The sequence below is a fragment of the Scomber japonicus genome, chromosome 16, assembly GCF_027409825.1.
Source record: "Scomber japonicus isolate fScoJap1 chromosome 16, fScoJap1.pri, whole genome shotgun sequence".
NCBI lineage: Eukaryota > Metazoa > Chordata > Actinopteri > Scombriformes > Scombridae > Scomber > Scomber japonicus.
Window position 1 is genome coordinate 6,780,881 of NC_070593.1, and position 18,358 is coordinate 6,799,238.

The 18,358-nt window shown below is 37.1% G+C and overlaps 1 protein-coding gene across 3 annotated transcripts; it reads right to left on the bottom strand.

Moving 5' to 3' along the window:
- Positions 1-1,506: 1,506 nt before the first annotated feature.
- Positions 1,507-18,080, bottom strand: LOC128375041 (stress-induced-phosphoprotein 1-like). 3 transcript variants are annotated; one of them, XM_053335271.1, is made up of 18 exons: positions 17,776-18,080; positions 17,389-17,486; positions 15,550-15,625; positions 13,701-13,807; positions 12,732-12,800; positions 12,527-12,583; positions 12,135-12,413; positions 10,106-10,300; positions 9,173-9,227; positions 8,970-9,060; positions 8,731-8,872; positions 7,808-7,912; positions 6,253-6,361; positions 5,947-6,136; positions 5,238-5,312; positions 4,659-4,761; positions 3,452-3,564; positions 1,507-2,616 (listed from the first exon to the last, which is right to left on the bottom strand). In XM_053335271.1, the coding sequence occupies exons 1-18, from the start codon at positions 17,801-17,803 to the stop codon at positions 2,481-2,483; spliced, it is 2,028 nt and encodes a 675-aa protein (XP_053191246.1). In that variant the 5' UTR covers positions 17,804-18,080; the 3' UTR covers positions 1,507-2,480. The 3 variants fall into 3 exon arrangements, with proteins under 3 accessions (XP_053191246.1, XP_053191245.1, XP_053191244.1); XM_053335270.1 differs by having other exon boundaries at positions 10,115-10,300; positions 13,659-13,807; XM_053335269.1 differs by having other exon boundaries at positions 13,659-13,807.
- Between the last annotated feature and the right edge of the window lie 278 nt (positions 18,081-18,358).

Consider the following 18,358-nt stretch of genomic DNA (forward strand, 5'->3'; position numbering starts at 1 on the left):
CCAATCTAAGAAAACTCAGGAAGAAAACTGAAGTGTGTTGCTCCAAAATATACACACGGACATGTTTGAAGTGTCATTCTTTACAAGAGGCCAAGCAAACAGCAGCAGCCCTACCGGGAGGGTTATGAACTCAGAGCGGAGCCTGTAAGCTGAGCAGCTGCAAAGCTGCAGTGGAGCATTTATTCTAGCTTCCTGAGAAGCAAATCAGTCTGTTGATATACAGCGTGAGTCAGCTACTCCCTCATGTCACATCAATAGTTTATTTACCAGTGGAGAGAAACCACAGAATTAGAATAAAAATTACATTATGTATCCCTCGCTAAAAGCACCGCATTCAATTACTTCAACTGAAAACTTCTCTTCAGTGGCTTCAGAGGAGGATTTTTGCTGCATAGATGCACATTTAAAAGTGTGAGAGAGAGAACAATGTGAGATTTCTGCTGGTTGAGTTTCTGTTACTATGTTTTTTTTTCTTGTTTTCTTCTTGTTGGGAGGGAAGGGGGGTGAGAAAAAAAAATAGAAATCTGTTAAAAGCTTTGCAGCCTTTTAACAAGATGCACTTAATCTTCCTGCTGTTTGCTTTAGTTAAGTAAGGGATTGGCTTTGCTTTGTCCTCAGCCTGGAGTGGCGAGATGTTGATTCCTGCCGGTGTGTGAACCCTAACCTCTTATCAGCCTTTATCTGCATTTGAACAAGATTCTAGTAACGCAAAGCCGAGCGGACCAATAAGATTAAATATGGGCCCATTCTACGAGTTAGTCATGTATCAACTGCATGTCCCAGTGCTGCCTATATGGGTTCAAACAGAGTTCATGGTATTAGTATTACAGGCCTTTCATGCGCTGAAATCTCACACAGATCAGAAGGGCTTTGTGAGGTATGCCACCATCAGCCAATTAATGCCCACTAGTACAGCTGCTCTGCCTGTAAATTCAAAACTAAGCACTTTTCACAGCTTAAATGCCTTTTTTTTTTTTACCACTCCAACTTCGTTTTTCGGTAATTATTCAGCTCTTAGGGAAGGTTTAGTAATTCACACCCCAAATATTGCATAACAGGAGTCGCAAATGTGACCTTGATTCGAATAACAAACCAGCTGGAAATCAGCAAAAGAGGGATCTAACACAAATCCCACCCACATTAACAGAGAGGAGACAGTCTGGTAGATTGAAGGGAGGCATTTTAGGCTTAGAAGAACCTCGCTTTAGATAAAATCTCAGGGACAATAGTTACTTTCAGGCATTTAACTTATACTCGGAAAAAAAAAAAAAAGAAAGAAAGGAGGATCTTCTTTAACAGGCGTCAGTGTCTCGTTCAAGGACAATGCAACAGGATACACAGCTGCAACAAGATTAATCTGGTGTTTATGTGGCGGGACAGCCCAAAAACCGCTGGGTCTCTCATCTTCAAGTCACGGCTTCCTCTGACCTTCGAGTGATATCTCAAATTACACCGAGATGCACGCTCAAGGCCTCGGTAATCCTACTCACAGATCAAGCTTTAGCCTTTTTCTGCTCATCATCAGGGCTGACTTTATTATTCTTTGTAGTGAGTCATATCAACGCTCATTTATAATGTTCCTCCTACACAAACTCTTTGGTCATGCACTGTATATATATTAACGTTTATGATGTTACAGTTATGAAACAAAGTTGAAGCTTAAAGCCTCATCCGGGTGTGTGAAATAAAAGATACCACAGTGCTACTAAAAGGCACTTACTGCATGACCGTTTGTGTCCAAACAAGAATAAACTTTAACACATTCTCCAACAGACCGGGACTTGACAAAATTTTAAATATTTACATAAGTATTAAACTGAACCATTAGTCCCTCCACACCTTTAACACACCCCCTCCCCCCCTCCACACCTTTAACACTTCCTAGCAACCTGATTTCAGAGCACAAACTCAAAAATTAAACACAGCACGTTAAAAGTGCCTTTGGCTTAACTACTAATGAATCACAGCCTTTAAAATAAAAGCAGAAACTGCCCTGAAGAAAAGGGGGAAAACATACACTGCTGCCACCTAGTGGTGACTGAGAAAAAAAAAAAAAAAAAAAAAACAGAAAAAAAATCTGTTGAATCAATTTAAAATGATGCAATGCAACAATTTAAAAGATTAAGTGTTTTAACACAATCTTTAAAACAGATTAGATCACAAAAGCACATTTAAGGTGTCCACTGTATAAAAAGGCACATTAAATCAATAATATAGTAGACTATGATGTAATCTTGTGTGACCTTTGGATTTATATAAGTGGTGAGCCATTATGGTGCACAAAATGTCCAAACATGACACGAAATGTGAAATCCAAACAGCGTTACTCTACTGCAAACAGAACCGTAACGAGAAGCATCACAGAAACCAAAAGTTGAATGAGAAGCCGTCTGGTTTTGGCGCCACCACTGCATCAAATTTCAGAGGAATTGCTGCATGCTTATTATTCATCACGTTATTATTTTTTCTTTCCTGTTTCTCTACATGTGATTTGTCGTCAGTTTATTGGTGAATTTATCCTTGTCGATATTCTTGTGCTCTGGGATGTGTCTGTAGGTGCAGTCGTGCCTCGTGCAGCCCGTGGTCCTCCAGAAGAAGCACTCCTTCTTGTAAACGCTAAAACAAAAAAAGGGGATTCAGTGTTTTAAAAAGATACATTTCCATCCGTATATCCATCAGCAGTAAAAGACAGGGTTACTTTGTGGCTCAAAATGATGGCAACAAACCAGCAAACTGCCTAGCATGAACAGGAAATGTAACACTAATTCTTTCTATGTTTTGTTGAAGTTAGACTTGTGTTTTTTTTAGCAGGTTTTTAAGAGGAACCAAGGAGAGTGTTGTTGTCTTCTGCAGGTCATTTGAGTTCAAAATTAACTACCACTTAAATCCTAGACACACATTACACATCCGCTGTGATTCAGTGAAACTACAATAAAACACGATGAGTCAGAGAGGCTGGCTGAGGTGACTCTGGATAGTTTTCCTCTCTCTCTTTTCCTCTTTTCTAGGGTTTTTAACCATTTTACACTTGAAGATATGAGTAAAATGTCTCTAAATTAAAATGTGTAACCAGCTATTAGAGGAAAGGGATGGTGGCAGTTGTTAAGCAGTTCTTTTCCAGCTGCCAGTTTCACTTTAAACCTTTCATTATGAGCTGGTGGAGGTGGCAAAAGTTAATAAACAGCAGGTGTGCCAGCTGATTGCTTAGTTACATCAAATCAGGCTGTTGTCTCAGGCCTAACCTGTTTGTGACATTGTGCAACAACACAGACCGAACACTTAGAGCTCTAATTACCTACGAAGGCTCTCAAATCAGTGTTTGCGGTTTATATCTGCTGAGCTACTTCCTGTCAACATCTATCTGCTCTTTTATGATGGAAAGCTGATCCAATATGTGCTAAATATTAAATGAATGATGATTTCAGAGGAGAAAAATGAAGCATGTTCTTACGTAGGGCGTGAGGAGGTGGAGGGTTCGGTGGCAGCCCATTTGGACATTCCCAGTCCAACGGGGATTTTATTGGGGTATCGCACTGACAGAGGAGCGCCCTCTACCACCATTCCCTGAAAAGGAAACAGGAAACATATTAGCCACTTTTGTAAATTTATGTCACTTTTTTGTACTCCGTGGATAAAAGAAGAACTAATCTGAAACTGTTATTTGTCGTCCTCCTGGGTCAAACTGACCCCGTCTGTTAAAACTGTTCCTTCTTTCCTCCCTTCCTTCCTTCTTTCCTCCCTTCCTTCCTTCCTTCCCTTCCTTCCTTCCTCACTCCTTCTTTCCTGCCTTCCTTCTTTCCTTCCTTTCCTCCCTTCTTTCCTTTCCTCCCTTCCTTCCCTCCCTCCCTCCCTCCCTCCTTTCCTCCCTCCTCCTTTCCTTCTTTCCTTCCTTCTTCCTTCCTTGACTCGAGGACAACAGGAGGGTTAAACTTCTGACTGAAACTGGTCCCATGTTGGTTCCCGGTTAACTACTGCTATTGTAAGACTGGAAAACAGCTGCAGTATTTAGTCATTTCTTTAGTAATGAACAATTAAAATAGGTTTCTGATTATTTTCCAACTTCCTGCTCTACTTAGAAATCAACCATGCTGTAAAAAACATACAAAGGGCAACTATTTTAATGATTTTTGTATCCAGCATCTCTCCTACTAAGGTTTTGTGGATGTGACAATGACTACTCTGACTTATTAGTGGAAAAAAAAAACCTCTGAACTACTTTCTCACTTATTTCTTTCTAACTTTCATTTCTTTAAAAAAGGAATATTTTAAACCGCTCTACTTGTGCTGCCTGTAACTGTGGCTCCAGCTGAAGATATGTGCAGTATAATTAACACTTTACTGTTGACAGTGACTGGGCTACATGCCTTTCAACCAGCTCATGCCACTCCCTGAATGTTGATTACTGTTTACAACAAGGACATGGCACAAAAAGTAAAAACTACGCACATCCAAAAAAAAACTCCCCTGCTGTTTCACGTCCTGTTACTGTGAAACGTTTCCACCACATAAATCGAAATCATAGAAATATGAAACAGTGTGGGAGCAGAAAGCAGTGTGTGTACAATCTAGATATGACATGACACTAAATAGTTATATTCCAGTAATTCCAGAAATGCAACCTCAGCTAAATACCTATAAAAAATATAACGGACACATACATTAATACACTTGATTGCTGTGTCGCAGTCTTCTTTCTTGGTGTAGTTGACGAAGGCACACTGGTGCTCCAGCAGCATCTTAATGCTGTAGACCGTCCCGGCTCTAAGAGAGATAAAGTGAGAGAGTGTGTAAGTAGTAAGTATATGTGCATAGAGATGAAGAAACTAAATGTTTAATATCCCTGCAGGGTGATATGTGTTACAGCCTGGAGTCAGTAAGAGCAAATACACATAAAAACACACACCTATTCAACAGTAATAATTTATGCAGTAGTACACTCAAGTTGACACACTTAACAACCTTCTGATGGTTGAATCCCGAGAACACGGCATCAATCTTCTGTGTGTGTGTTTATCTTAAATATTTGATGAACTCAAAAGAAATCAAAGCTGTTAGATACCTTAAAATGTGGTTTTTCTTTTTCTGCTTTGATGTTTAATTCTATACTCTTAAGATTGCCCCCTTTTTAAAAATTCTTTCTATCCTTTATTTGCTGGAGAACATCTGATTTTGATGAAGTGCTGAATGAGAGCAGGCTGAGAGGAGGTGAAGGAGGTCAGACTACTGCGGTACTTCACCTGCTGAAGAGCTCGTGCAGCGTCGCGTAGGTGACGGCAGGTGCCAAGGATCCAACCCAAATGGGGAACAGCTCCCTTTATAGAGAAAAAAAGAGAGTTAAAAAAAAATATCAATTAGTCTAAAATTCTGTTCTGATTAAAACACCAAAATTAGAGCTGCAACAATTAATTAATTCATAAATAAACCAGAAAACTATTTTGATAATCAAATAATTGTTTTAGTAATGTTTTAAGCAAATATCTCAACTTCTTATTTCAGCTTCTTATGTGAGATTTTAAAATGGGGTTTTTTGTGTTGCATAGTTATACATTAATATTCTTGTTTATTGGATTATTTAGACAAACAAGACATTTTACTCTGGAAAATTATAACCAATTTTTGACAATTTATAGAAAAAAAAAATATTAAAAGAGTTGGCAGATTAATCAATAATGAAAATATTCCTTAGTTTGCAGCCCCAATCAAAACCATGCACAAACATCCAGTCTGGTATTTAACAGTAAATTCAATAAGTGCTGCAATTTTAGAACTGAAAATCTGAGATCACATGTAAAATCATTACTTGCATACAAAAAAAAAATCCCCCCCAAAAAAGCCTCCTAGTTAGTTTCATTCATCTAAATAAAGTATAACTGAACATTACGTACAACAGAAACCATTTGTATTGATTAAATGGAAATGAATCATCCTAGTAAAAATACAACTTACGGTTTGGGAGCGTTCTTTGATAGAGGGGTCGGCGACTCAGATTTCGACCTGCTTTGGTCCAAACTGTTCATCTGCTGCGCTCTGGGACGGTTTGGTTGTGGTGCGTAGACGATCCACTCTCCCTCCTCCTCGGTGCCTTCTTCCTGTTGCGCCATCAACTGCTCCATCTTCTCTCTGCTGGCGGCGGCCACTGGAAACAGACAACAAATGGTATGAGGCTCCAAAACACACACACACACACACACACACACACACACGTCACTGAAAAATAGTTCATAACTTTGAGAAACGTTGAGTCGTCTTTACTTCGAATAGCCCGACCAGTCTCAGTGCCAGACAGCGTTTCCACAGCGTCCTCTAGCGTGGCGTGAGTCTTCAAGGCCTCAGAGCTCTGCGCCCAGGAGAAGCCCATTTCCTAAAAAAGACAAGATAACCTTCGTGAGCTGACAGGATATAAACCGGGAATTTACTAAACTGAAGGTATGTTCTTATTAGGGAACTTAAATATAGTTGTGTAAAATAATATTTTAGCATAATCCTGACTAAAACAACCAGACATCATGCAGTACAGTTGAATATCTATTGTATCTGTTTTAATTGTATTATTTTGCTTACAACTAAACAATTAATTTTGCTTAAATATGATACCTTTCCACTGAATTACCCTCAATTCCCATAAATTCCCATTTAATTCCCATAAATTCCCATGGAAAGTTTCCAATTTAGAATATTTCCAAAATTCCCCATCTTAACTTCTCATGGAAATTTACCGGAAATGTTCCACCCCTTTGCAACCCTACTCAGGAAGCAATGTGATTAGACCAACCAGACCACATTTGGAGAAAACAATACGTAAGTAAGTAAGTTGAAAGGTGACCTCGCTCTGCCTCTTCTTGCCGGCTAAAGCAAGTCCTGCAAAAACTACAACTAGCCGGAGCAGCTCGACATATTCAATCACAAGAGAGTGATGTGGAAATGAATGACGTCCCTTTCGTGTCAGCAGTTTCCTTGACGTGTGACGAGCTCATTTGCACATTGAGAGCTGATTGCAACATATTTTAGGCTATAAACCCAGATACAGATCACATGTTAAACCCAGGCGGAGGTGTAAATAGGACCAGGATGAAACCGGGAGTCTGAAACTGAAGCTAAATGTAAATCAGCTAGAGCTTTTCCTGCTGTGACTGTGACATGACAAAATATCTCAGAGGCCTCCGAGCACCTAAAACTGTATTACTGTGTTCAGATCTTTTTGGGATGAATGGATGGAAGGGATGCAAAAGATTCCCGTGTTTATAAATTAAGTGTTACATAGGAACGTCATCTGTCAACTCAGAGTCGGTGGAGTGAGGGTTAAAAATAAAACACCATATCTGTGTGTCAGTGTGGGTTTAATCTGCTTGAACAGATAAACAGACAACTCCTTAGTATGAAATGTAAAGTCAGATATCGGAGCTTTTATAATAATCTGAGTTTCCTAGTCAAGATTATGACTTGAAAACTATTTACAAAATCAGAATCTCATTTTTACGATCATTTTGAAATGAAATGAACTCAGCATGAAGCACAATCTGAAACTAATGTGTATGAAGTTCAAGTTAAAAAGGGAATCAGTTTTTTTTGACATCGCACTATAAAAACACCTGAAATCAAATGTTACCTCTATGCTTTCATTTAGATCTGATAACAAGTCAGCACCAGCAGGTTTCATACCAGCTGTGAGCGTTGAACGTTTTCTACTCAGCCTCTGTGGTTAGCAACTGTCATGTTTTCACTATCGCTAATCCCCCCCCCCCCCCCTCTCCCTCTCTCCCCTCCCCCCTTTTGTTCCAACCCCCAGTTATTTAAGAGCTCTTCTTACCATGAGGTGTAACGTCTGTGCTCGTTTCAGCTCCTGCGAGGCTTCCTGGCTCGTACTGTCCAGGTTCAGCACTTCCTTATAGACCAGCGAGGCCTCGTAGTATTTCTGCAGAAGAAGAAGAAGTGAAAGAGGAATTAAAAAGGCAATAAGTAATGAAATTTTAAATCTTACACTTATTTATAAAAATACTTTAACCTTTAATATTGTTCTTTAAAGTTACATTTCATTTCAATATTTCCTAACAATCTCACACATTTTAAAGTTTTAAGTGCCTTTTTTTTCTTTTGGGTTTTGCAGATGAGTACAGTTGTATTAAAACATATACAAAGAGTAAAGTAGTCATTTTTTCTTATAGAAAAAACAAACAAATAAACAACCGAAAACAAAAGTGGTCATTAAAGTATTGCTGCATACCAAAACAACTCACAGAACTAAAACAGCCATAAAAAATAAATAAATAAATGAATAATTAAATACTATTACCTGACTGATGTGCCTGTGTTTTTCCTTTTTTTTCTGGTCTATTTTCTTTTTCAAATGTCTATTTTTGTCTTAGTCCTACCCTTTTTTTAATTTTTATTTATTTTTTTAATTATTTATTTTATTTATTTTTATTTTTATTTTTATTTTATTTTATTTTATTATGGCTGTGTTAGTTCTGTGACTTATTCGGGTATGCATATGTGTTTTTTCCATAAGAAAAAATGACTACTTTACTCTTCGTATATGTTTTAATACAATTGTACTCATCTGCAAAACCCAATAAAAAAAGTGGGGAAAAAATAAACAAATAATTAAAAAAAAAAAGGTAGGACTAGGACAGAAATAAAGTGTCTTTTTTTAAATGTCACACCGGATGCAACATAAGAAGAGAGAAGCAGAGTATAAGAAGAGTTAACAGAGATACAGAAGTAGTGATTTACCTTGAGCCCGCAGAGAGCTTTCCCTTTCCTAAATAAGCCTTTCACCCAGTTTGGCGACATGGAGAGTGCCAGGTCAGCATCCCTCAGAGCGTTCTCGTACTGCTGCATCCTTTCATAGCAGAGGGACCGATTTCCAAATAATCTAAAAAAAACCACAGCAGAGAAAACATTAATAGTCATCAGTGCTGCCGGGTGCTTTAATGTAACGCTCGAGTCTCAAGTTTAGTTCAGGCTCTTACTTAAATTCTGTTGGGTTGTATTTAATGGCGTCGGTAAAGCATTTCACAGCCGGCCGGTACTGTCCCGAGGCGGCCAAACGATTTCCAATACCTGGAAGGAAGATGGAGGACAGAAGCTTCAGTACTTTCACCTTTTTTTTTTGTACATCATGAAAAGATGGTGAGGGTAAAAGAAAAGAAAAAGAAAAGGAAAAAACACTTACCTGCCAGCTCTCTACTTTTCTTTGCATATTCTTCTGCGGTGACATCCACTGTTTTCTGTTCAAATGAGTTATTTTATTAGTCTGTGAAACCTGCTGAGCTCTGAATATAACATGTGGGACTTTATATCAAACAAAAAGTTATAATTTAAATCAACCAGTAATTATTTGATCACATAAATGACAGGAACATTCACACAGAGAAATATACAGAGACAAATATAATGTGATAAATGAATCCTGAAATTTCAACCCTAGTTTTTATAACTTAAAATAACAGATTGTATTTTAACCTTTACAAACTGTTAAAGGTGTAATTTGACTCATTTTAACATTTGAGAGAAGAAGAAAAAAAAACATGTTTTTCTGCAGCTGATACACATTTCTGTTTGAGTGTTTGACTCATTTATTACAAAATAAAGCACAATTCAATTAATTCCTCCCTCCCTCCTTTCCTTCTTCCCTCCTTCCTGCCTCCTTTCCTTCCTTCTTCCTCTCTCCCTCCATTCCTCCCTCCTTTCCTTCCTTCTTCCTCTCTCCCTCCATTCCTCCCTTCCTTCCTCCTTTCCTCCCTTCTTCCTTCCTTCCCTCCTTTCCTTCCTTCCACCCCGCTCCCTTCCTTCCTCCATTCCTCCCTTCCTTCCTTTCCTCCAGTCCTTCCTCCATTCCTCCCTTCCTTCAATGTCATTCACTGAGAGCGTATGTTCTTCAGTGTAAACTTGGATCTTTATATCATGTGATTGAAAATGTTTCTCTATTAATAAAAAGTGCAAAAACTAAAGAATAAACTCTCTCTGCTCCATAAAAGCTTCTTTAATCATCAATTTATGAATGGCTGATGAGGTATTCATGGATATCATGTATAGAGACTAATTATAAGGGGATACTGTGAATGATCAGAATATGAACAGTATGTAAGGGTCAAAGTAATCTCACCTCTTTAACCTCTTTAACCTCTTTAATGGTTTCCTGTTTCTCTTCCTTTTTCTTTTGGACTTTTGGTTTTTCCTCTTTGGGCTTCTGAACCTCTGGTAATTCTGTTTTTTCTTCTTTTGTCTTCGTCACTGGCGTCTGCTTATGTGTTTCCTTAGGCGCCGATTCAGCATTAGAAGCATTATTTAAATTCAAATCCTGTTGAGAATAACGAGACAGGGAGTGGTTGGTTTTATAAGATAATCATCCACAAACTACTCTGATGAGAATTGTCAAGTCATTCTCAAAATGATGATGAACAGGCAGCAATATGTGATTCAGCAAATACTGTGACATGAACTGATGCTAATAAAATAGGACTTATGGACTATGACATGCAGCGTCACTGGTTCAAATCAAGTCTGGTAGCTTTACAGTGTCTCTCTCTACTAACCCGATTTAATAAAAGTGTCCCTATAATGTTTTTTTTGTGTTCTTTTTTTAAATTTCATTTTCCAAATCGAGGCTACACGTGCAAAACAAGGCAACCCGACATTACACTTACAACAAGCATAAATAATAAAGTCAATAAAATAAAAATGCACATATGATTGTGTGCATGTGTTGATAGTCTGTAGCCACAAACCATAGCTCACCAATAAAATAAAATAAATAATAAAATAAAATAATACAAAATAAATAAATACAAATAAATAAAATTTAAAAAAATAAATAAATTAAAAAAATAATAATAATAAAATACATAAAAATTAAAATAAAAATAATAATAATAATAATAATAATAAATCATAAATGTGCTAAATCTATTTAGAGCAAAAAGGAAATTACTTAAAGTTGGTTGAAATGAGAATTACCAGAAAATGTAACTCAGGCCCTGCAAACATTCAGGCTTTCTGAGCTGCACTCTGATTTGAATTTGTATGTTTTTTCCATCTTTGCTCTTTGTGCTCGAGCACCAGAGGCTTCTAAAGTTAGTACCTCGTAAAATGATATCCTCCACTGATATATACTGAGCCTGTGAAGCGGTTTTCATCTCCTTACTAACAATTTCTCTGCAGCAGTTAAGCCCACCAACAGACCTCTCTTCATATGTAGCGTTAAACTAAAGCGATGATGTCATCATTGAACAATATAAAATGTGTGGGTATGTTCGTCTCAATTATTCCAGAAAGAAACAGCAGTTAGCAAACAGCAAATATGTGCCCAGTGCCGAAAATGTTTTTATATAACTCAGCAGTTGTCCACAGCTGCTTCCAGCATCATGTTGTGAAACCAGGACTGAACCATTTTTCTGGCTTCACTTCAAAATATTTTCCAAAGCTATTTAACAAACTCTCTTTTCAAGCAGAAAGTCACATTGTTCAAAGTTTGAAAAGCAAATACAGCAGAGTGTTGCAAAGATTAGGTCACATATATTAAATTCAAGTTCCTCATTTCATTAACCCTCCTGTTGTCCTCCAGTCAAGGGAGGAAAGGAGGAAGGAGGAAGGAAAGGAAGGAAGGAAGGAATGAAAGGAGGAAGGGAGGGAGGAAGGAAAGGAGGAAGGAGGAAGAAGGAAGGAAGGAAGGAAGGAAGGGAGGGAGGGGGAAAGAAGGGAGTGAGGGAGAAAGGAAAAGAGGAAGGGAGGAAGGAAGGACAGAGTAAAGAAGGTAGGGGGGGAGGAAAGAAAGAGAGAAGGAAAAGGGAGGAAGGAAGGAAAGAAGGACAGAGTAAAGAAGGTAGGGGGGAGGAAAGAAAGAGAGAAGGAAGGAAAGGAAAGAAGGAAGGAAGGAAGGAAGGAAAGGAAAGGAAAGGAAAGGAAAGGAAAGAAGGGAGGGAGGAAGGAAGGAAGGAAGGAGGGAAGGAAGAAAGGGAGGAAGGAAGGAAGAAAGGTGGAAGGGAGGGAGAAAGGAAAAGAGTAAAGAAGGACAGAAAGAAAGAAAGAAAGAAAGAAAGAAAGGAAGGAGGGGTAAAAACAGACGGGGTGAATTTGACCCGGGAGGACGACATGAACAACGTGACTCAAACAGAAATATAAAATCCTCCACCAACCTTTTGCTCCCCATCTTCTTCTTCTTCTTCTTCTTTATTCATCTTCTCAACTCTTCCTTCTTTATTCGTCTTCTCAACTCTTCCTTCTTTATTCGTCTTCTCAACTCTTCCTTCTTTATTTGTCCCCGTGTATGGAGGCATGCTCTCGCCCCATCCAAAGATCTCGCATACATCATCAGAGTCATAATTGTCCGGAGATTCATTTGCTTCTGCGTTACTTTCAATTATACGGTTTTCTTCTTGATTTCCTGAGGAGTCCGACTTGTTTTGTTCTTCCTCCTGAAATTATAAAAATCATATTACAAATAATGATGTTTAAAAAGTCTTGCTGCCTGCTGGATGTTAGTTCAAGATGATTCATTATTAGAAATATTAGTAAAAACAAGACTTACAGGTATAATGTCTTTAACTGCATTCTCCTTTTTCTCGCGTTTCTTCTCTTTTTTACGCTGTTGATAGAAAGAAAAAAAAAAAAAAAAAAAAAGTGTTATGAGCTCCATACAATTAAAAAACACACCAACCAGTGCCCCCCCCCCCCTTTTTATGAATGGAGTGGTTCAATATTACATATAAATTATAATAAATGTCAACACTAACCATTTTCTTACGCTTGTTCCTCTCAGTTTTGTCCCTTCGTCGTTCCTCTTCTGTTTGTTTGTCAGCTTCCTAAAAAAAGAAAGAAAAAAAAAAAGGAATCAGTGTGTAAACCAATACTTAAGAAACTCACACATTTGATTAGGTATTGAGGATAAATATGAATTATTAAAGAGGCCCTATTATGCTAATTTTAATCTCTAAATGTTTATTTTTGGGCTCCATTAGAGTAGCTGTTTATCAGTTCAGCCTCTGTCTCTTTACGGTACATTTTAGCTCCTCTCTCTTTAAGGCCCTCGGCTCGTCCCAATGAGCCCACTCTGTTCCGATTAGTTAACTTTACATATCATAAAATTACCACTGATGCAAACCCAACATGCTCTGCTTTACTGCTTCAAATTTAAAAGTTTTTAACTCTTACATACTGTTCATATATTTTAGCTGGACTTTTCAAAATGTGACGCCAAATATACAAAAATGGAAATAAAATCCATCTTTTCTTAAAATTTCTATGCAGCCGTTACACATTTTTAAATAATACACAACTATTCAAATTTGGCCTGTATTCAATCATGTTGTTGTATTCTTCATATTCTATAAAATGTCCACCTAGACCATAAAATAGTGATTGTTAATGTCTGTTTTCTATAAATAAGAGAATTTATTAACGTAAATTAGTGTAGAGACTAATTACGAGTCAGAATATGAACAGTATGTAAAGGGTTAAATCACCAAATAACAGGAGACTTTTATTTTGAAAAATTTAGCAGCACACCTCCAAACAGGTAAACTACTTATTTTTCTGTGCAGTCCTATGAAACGGAGTCATGATCCCCAAAACAACGGAAACATGACATAATGTGGGCGAAACAGTGAACTTGTGAGTGTTTAACATTTAACATCTAACATCGTGACACAAAAGCGTAATACCGCATCAGTCAGCTGTTTAATTCGAGGATGAGGCTCTAAAACCTTGTCACCAGCAATCGGCGGATAAAACTGATCGCTGTCATCTTCGTCATCGGTATAAACGAGATCATGCTCCAGCTCTTCGTCGAGGCCTCTAAAAAGATCTAAACCTGCAAGACACAAAATAACTTCCATTAATTTATTGTTATTCTCATTTAATTCATCTTTTCGAGGATCTGAAATGTACGAATCTGTTAGTTGCATGTAAAGAGGCAGAGCTTTTGTTTTAATCTGGAAGTGAATCACATCCCATCCCACTTCCTCTTTGCTTTGCACTGTTTTGATTGTGTTCATGAGAAAATGTACTACTGCTAAAGACTTCCATTAAAAAAGGCTTCTCTCATAATGTCTTGGAAACGAGTCTTAAAAAAACAGAAAGAAAGGGAGGCAACATTAAACAGGACGCCATCGATGGTTACACAAGCAAACACAAAGAAGGGGATTCTCTAAACACTCATGTAGAAATCAGAAATGTGGTTTTTATGTCCATGTGGTTTAAAAGTTCTGCTTTTAATCCATTTTGGGAGAATATATTAGAGGATTATGGCAAAACTGTCTAAGTGGTGTAACCATAAAAACTTTCTCAATAAAACACCATATCAACTAGTTTGGCTGATCTTACATTATAACTTTTATATTAAATAAAGGTAATGGAATACTATTCTTCTAAATCAGGGGTGTCAAACATGCGGCCCGGGGCCAGAACCAGCCCGCCGAGGGGTTCAGTCCAGCCCGCTTTCCTTCCTGTGTTCTTTTCTTCCATCTGTCTTTCCTACCTTTCTTCCCTCCTTCCTTTTTCCTGTCTTTCCTTCCTTCCCTTCATATTTCCATATTTCCTTCCTTCCTTCCATCTGTCTTTCCTACCTTTCTTCCCTCCTTCCTCTTTCCTTCCTTCCTTCCTTATTTCCTTCCTTCCTCCCTCCCTCCCTCCCTCCCTTCCTTCCTTCCTTCCTTCCTTCCCTGTTCTAAATATTACATTTAATCTGGGGAATCATGAAATTTCAGTCTTTAAAATTAAGTAATTATGTATTGAAGCCCACTTAAATACACTGTATGGGGATAAAATGTTGTGGTTACACCATTTGACATTTTCAGGAGCATTCTTTTGGCTAAAAAAATGGTGCAAACATAATTTCAAAATGACATGAAACCAATAAAAAATACTAAATGTACATTTTAACAAACCTGAAGCTGCTTTTAAGGCATTTTTTTAAAGATATATTTAAATAGCTGATCTTGCCAAACCTTATTTCTCACTGATCCAGATATTTTAACTCCCATCGTAGCTCCTAAAAGCAAGGACAACCCAAACCAGTGAAAAGCTAGAGTTGACGAAATGTAATAGTCACATAACAGAATATAAATCTTACGACTTCAGTATGTTACTTTAGCTGTTCCCTTTTTTTTTTTATAAACCTGTAAGTGAAACCTTGCACTAGACCAGCAGATTCCTCAACAGCCCACAACCAAAGACTTGCCAGCTAGAGGGGTAAATCAGCGCTGCTTGGAGGTGCATACAGTAATTTGAGGATATGGGTTTATCACCTCCATGATCTCTCCTGCTCCAGATTTCCTGACCTGAGCTGCAGGCGTAACAGGTATTTACAGAAGACAAAGGCTCCACAGAGGGATTCAGTGACTACATTTGTTTTAACATGTCATTAATCTGTCTGACATTCATCACCCGAGGAATCAAACATGTCGACTTTATGTATTTATACAGTCAAGAGTGAGAAGTGGTTAATTAAGCTACTGTGTTTCAATGTTTTTAAATCAAATAATACTGAGTTGTGCTTCATCTTCAGGTTTCATCCTTTCAAAATAAAAGATTTTTTTAGTAAAAATGCCTTACCTAATAAGCCAGAGGTAAAGACATCCAGGAAAGAGCTCGTAGAATGACGTCCATTTATTATATCCACCATCGATTCCTGAAAAGAAGAAAAGATCAGAAAGTTAAAATAAAACCATTAAAAGTATGAACTAGTTACTGATATCATGTGTTTTCTTCTTGCATTATGTTTTGGTATTCATCTGCAGTTAATATAGTTAATATATTTAGTTTTTAGTTTATTTGGATCCCCATTAGCTGTTACCCAGGCAACAGCTACTCTTCCTGGGGTCCATAATATATAATATATATTGATATCGTAGATGTCACCCTCGATTCTGTTTTTAAGAATATAGTTAATAACAATTAGTTGATTTAAAAGACAAAAAACTAATAAAATATTATATATAAAACACACACACACACACACACACACACACACACACAGTATAAGATTAGAGCCTGACATATGGTCCTATGAAAGATATTATCAGTATTGGCATTATTTTAAAAGTTATACATGTATATTTGATCCTTTTTCTTAATTCAAGTTTAATATATACATGTTTTTTGGTGTTTTGTGTGTGTGTGTTTTTTTTTTTTAATTCATAGCTTATTATAATTATTGTATAAAATGATTTGAAATGCCCTGAAACAGTAATCACCACTGTGAATTTAAAAAATGCCTCTCATGATAGTAAAGGTTGCAGACCACTGGTTTAGTTATTATTTACATATTTTATAAAGTTCCTGAGTAATTAAACTAGTTGAACTTTGATTATCACTTCTGCTTTCTTTGTTTCTGACTATTAGTCTTTTTTTATGGTTTGTTAACATTTCTTTCCCATGCTTTGTGGGTGTGACCTTTTTGCTGAGTCACACCCACAAAGCAAAATTTTATATGAATATAACCTCTTCATTTTGCTCTTAGAGTGCATTTGACTTAAAAATGTACAACATTTCCTTCGGGGGAGGGGAGCGTGTCCCTGGATAACCTTACAGGGTCAGACTGAGGTGAAAGACCATAGTCTCTAAAAAAAATCTGTGAGAAAAAAGAAAAATGTAAATTTAAGCTAAAATCTCACACACAGACACAAAAGTCAAACATACACACACAGTATCACTGAATATGTTGTCCAATATGTTCTGATAGTTTTTAAATGATGTGAGCAGAATTTAATATATGTTTGATCCTTTTTCTTAATTCAAGTTAAATATATATGTACATGTTTTTTTGTTATTTAGTTATTTATAGTTTATTTATAGTGATTATATTCACAGTTAAGTTTTCCGTTTCAGTGCATTGATTTCCTTTTATACAATAAGGTTTATTGTCAAACTGTGAAATGTCACCCTTCATTACATACATGTCACAATAACTACATTTAACAACTTTCTTTTACTCCTTAATAATGGTACCTACAACCTAAAATCCAGTATTGATCAGGCTCTAATACACAGTACTTATACAGCCAGATGCTGCTTGTACTGCATTTATTTAAAAAGGCAAGTTAAGTTGTACATTGTAAGAATAAATAAGAATATTGACAATCCTGTGATATGAAGTGCAATATTCTTATTTATTCTTACAATGCGCAATACATTTATGTAGGTAGTGTGTATGTATGATTGACTTGTGTGTGAGTGAGATTTTAACTTATATGTCTCTTTATTTGAATAATAGATGATGATGATGATGCCTCCAGCTGATATGTATTGGGCAGCTCATGAATACAGTTACTTAATGTGTTATGAAACTGCTGTCCTGTTATCAGCAGCATAAGTATAAACCGGAAAAACCCGTTTTGACACAACAATAACACAAAAAGTGTGCGTCTCCTTTTTAACCTGAATCATACTCACGTGTGCGCGCATTATCCTCGAGTTTTCTTTAAATCTGCGAGGAGCTCCATGCACTTTGGCTTGTGTAGAGACTGTGGCTACAGTAGAGACTGTATTCACTGGGAAAGAAACAAAGATGCTATTGAAAAAAAATATGAGTGCAATAATACCATAAAGTAATGTTCAAAGTCTGCAGAGGGGAGGAGGGGGTATTACGGTAAACAAGTCTGCAGAGGAAGGGAAGGGAGGGGGTATTACGGTAAACGTCACCACGTTAGCTCCTTTTAGCCACGAAGCTAAAACATTTGATTAATAATGTGGGTCAAACTCTCAGTATGTGAAACTTAGCAAGTAAGAAGCTAAGGAAGCAGATAATACAACAATGAATCCACTTGTTTTAAAGCTTACCTGGCACTATTTCTTTCTTTCTCGGCATGGTGATAATGTATTTCCTTTTTCTGCTCCTGCTCCTGCTGTCCCGTGTCTGTGTGTTTAACAATGTCTGCTCTGGATCTGGGTAGAAGATTGATTTTTTTTTTTAGAGTCCAATGCGACGTTTTACTTCCTTCTTTCCTTTCCAACCATGAGCTTTGTACTGCCGCTGTGTTTCCTTCTTCTTCTTCTTCTGCTGTTGCTGCTGCTCATTCTTCTTCCTCTTTTATTGAGTTTTTTTTATTATTATTATTCTTATTATAGGTTACACAGATGCATTTACCTCCACCTACTGGGCTGGAGTGTGAGTTAGTCCTTAAATGCTCTTCAGGTTCAAATTTGACTCTTTCTTTTACATTTACAGCTATAACAAAACAACCCTATACATATACTTACTTTTCTTGTAGGTGGACTTTTCCTCATGTAACCCTGGATACACAAAAAATGGAAATAATGTAGCAGCTGATACACTTTTTTTAATATGCAAATTTACAAATTTGTAAGACAGTGCAAAATATTGACATAAGATAATTAGATTAGATGAACTTTATTATCCCAA

Bases quoted from the DNA above. Each gene is read 5' to 3' on its own strand.
- LOC128375041 (XM_053335269.1), bottom strand. From the start codon at position 17,803: ATGCCGAGAAAGAAAGAAATAGTGCCAG. The intron at 12,414-12,526 runs GTAAGTCTTGTT...TTATAATTTCAG, and splicing joins CAGTTAAAGACATTATACCT to GAGGAAGAACAAAACAAGTC. The intron at 7,913-8,730 runs GTAAATCACTAC...CTTCTTCTGCAG, and splicing joins AAGCTCTCTGCGGGCTCAAG to AAATACTACGAGGCCTCGCT.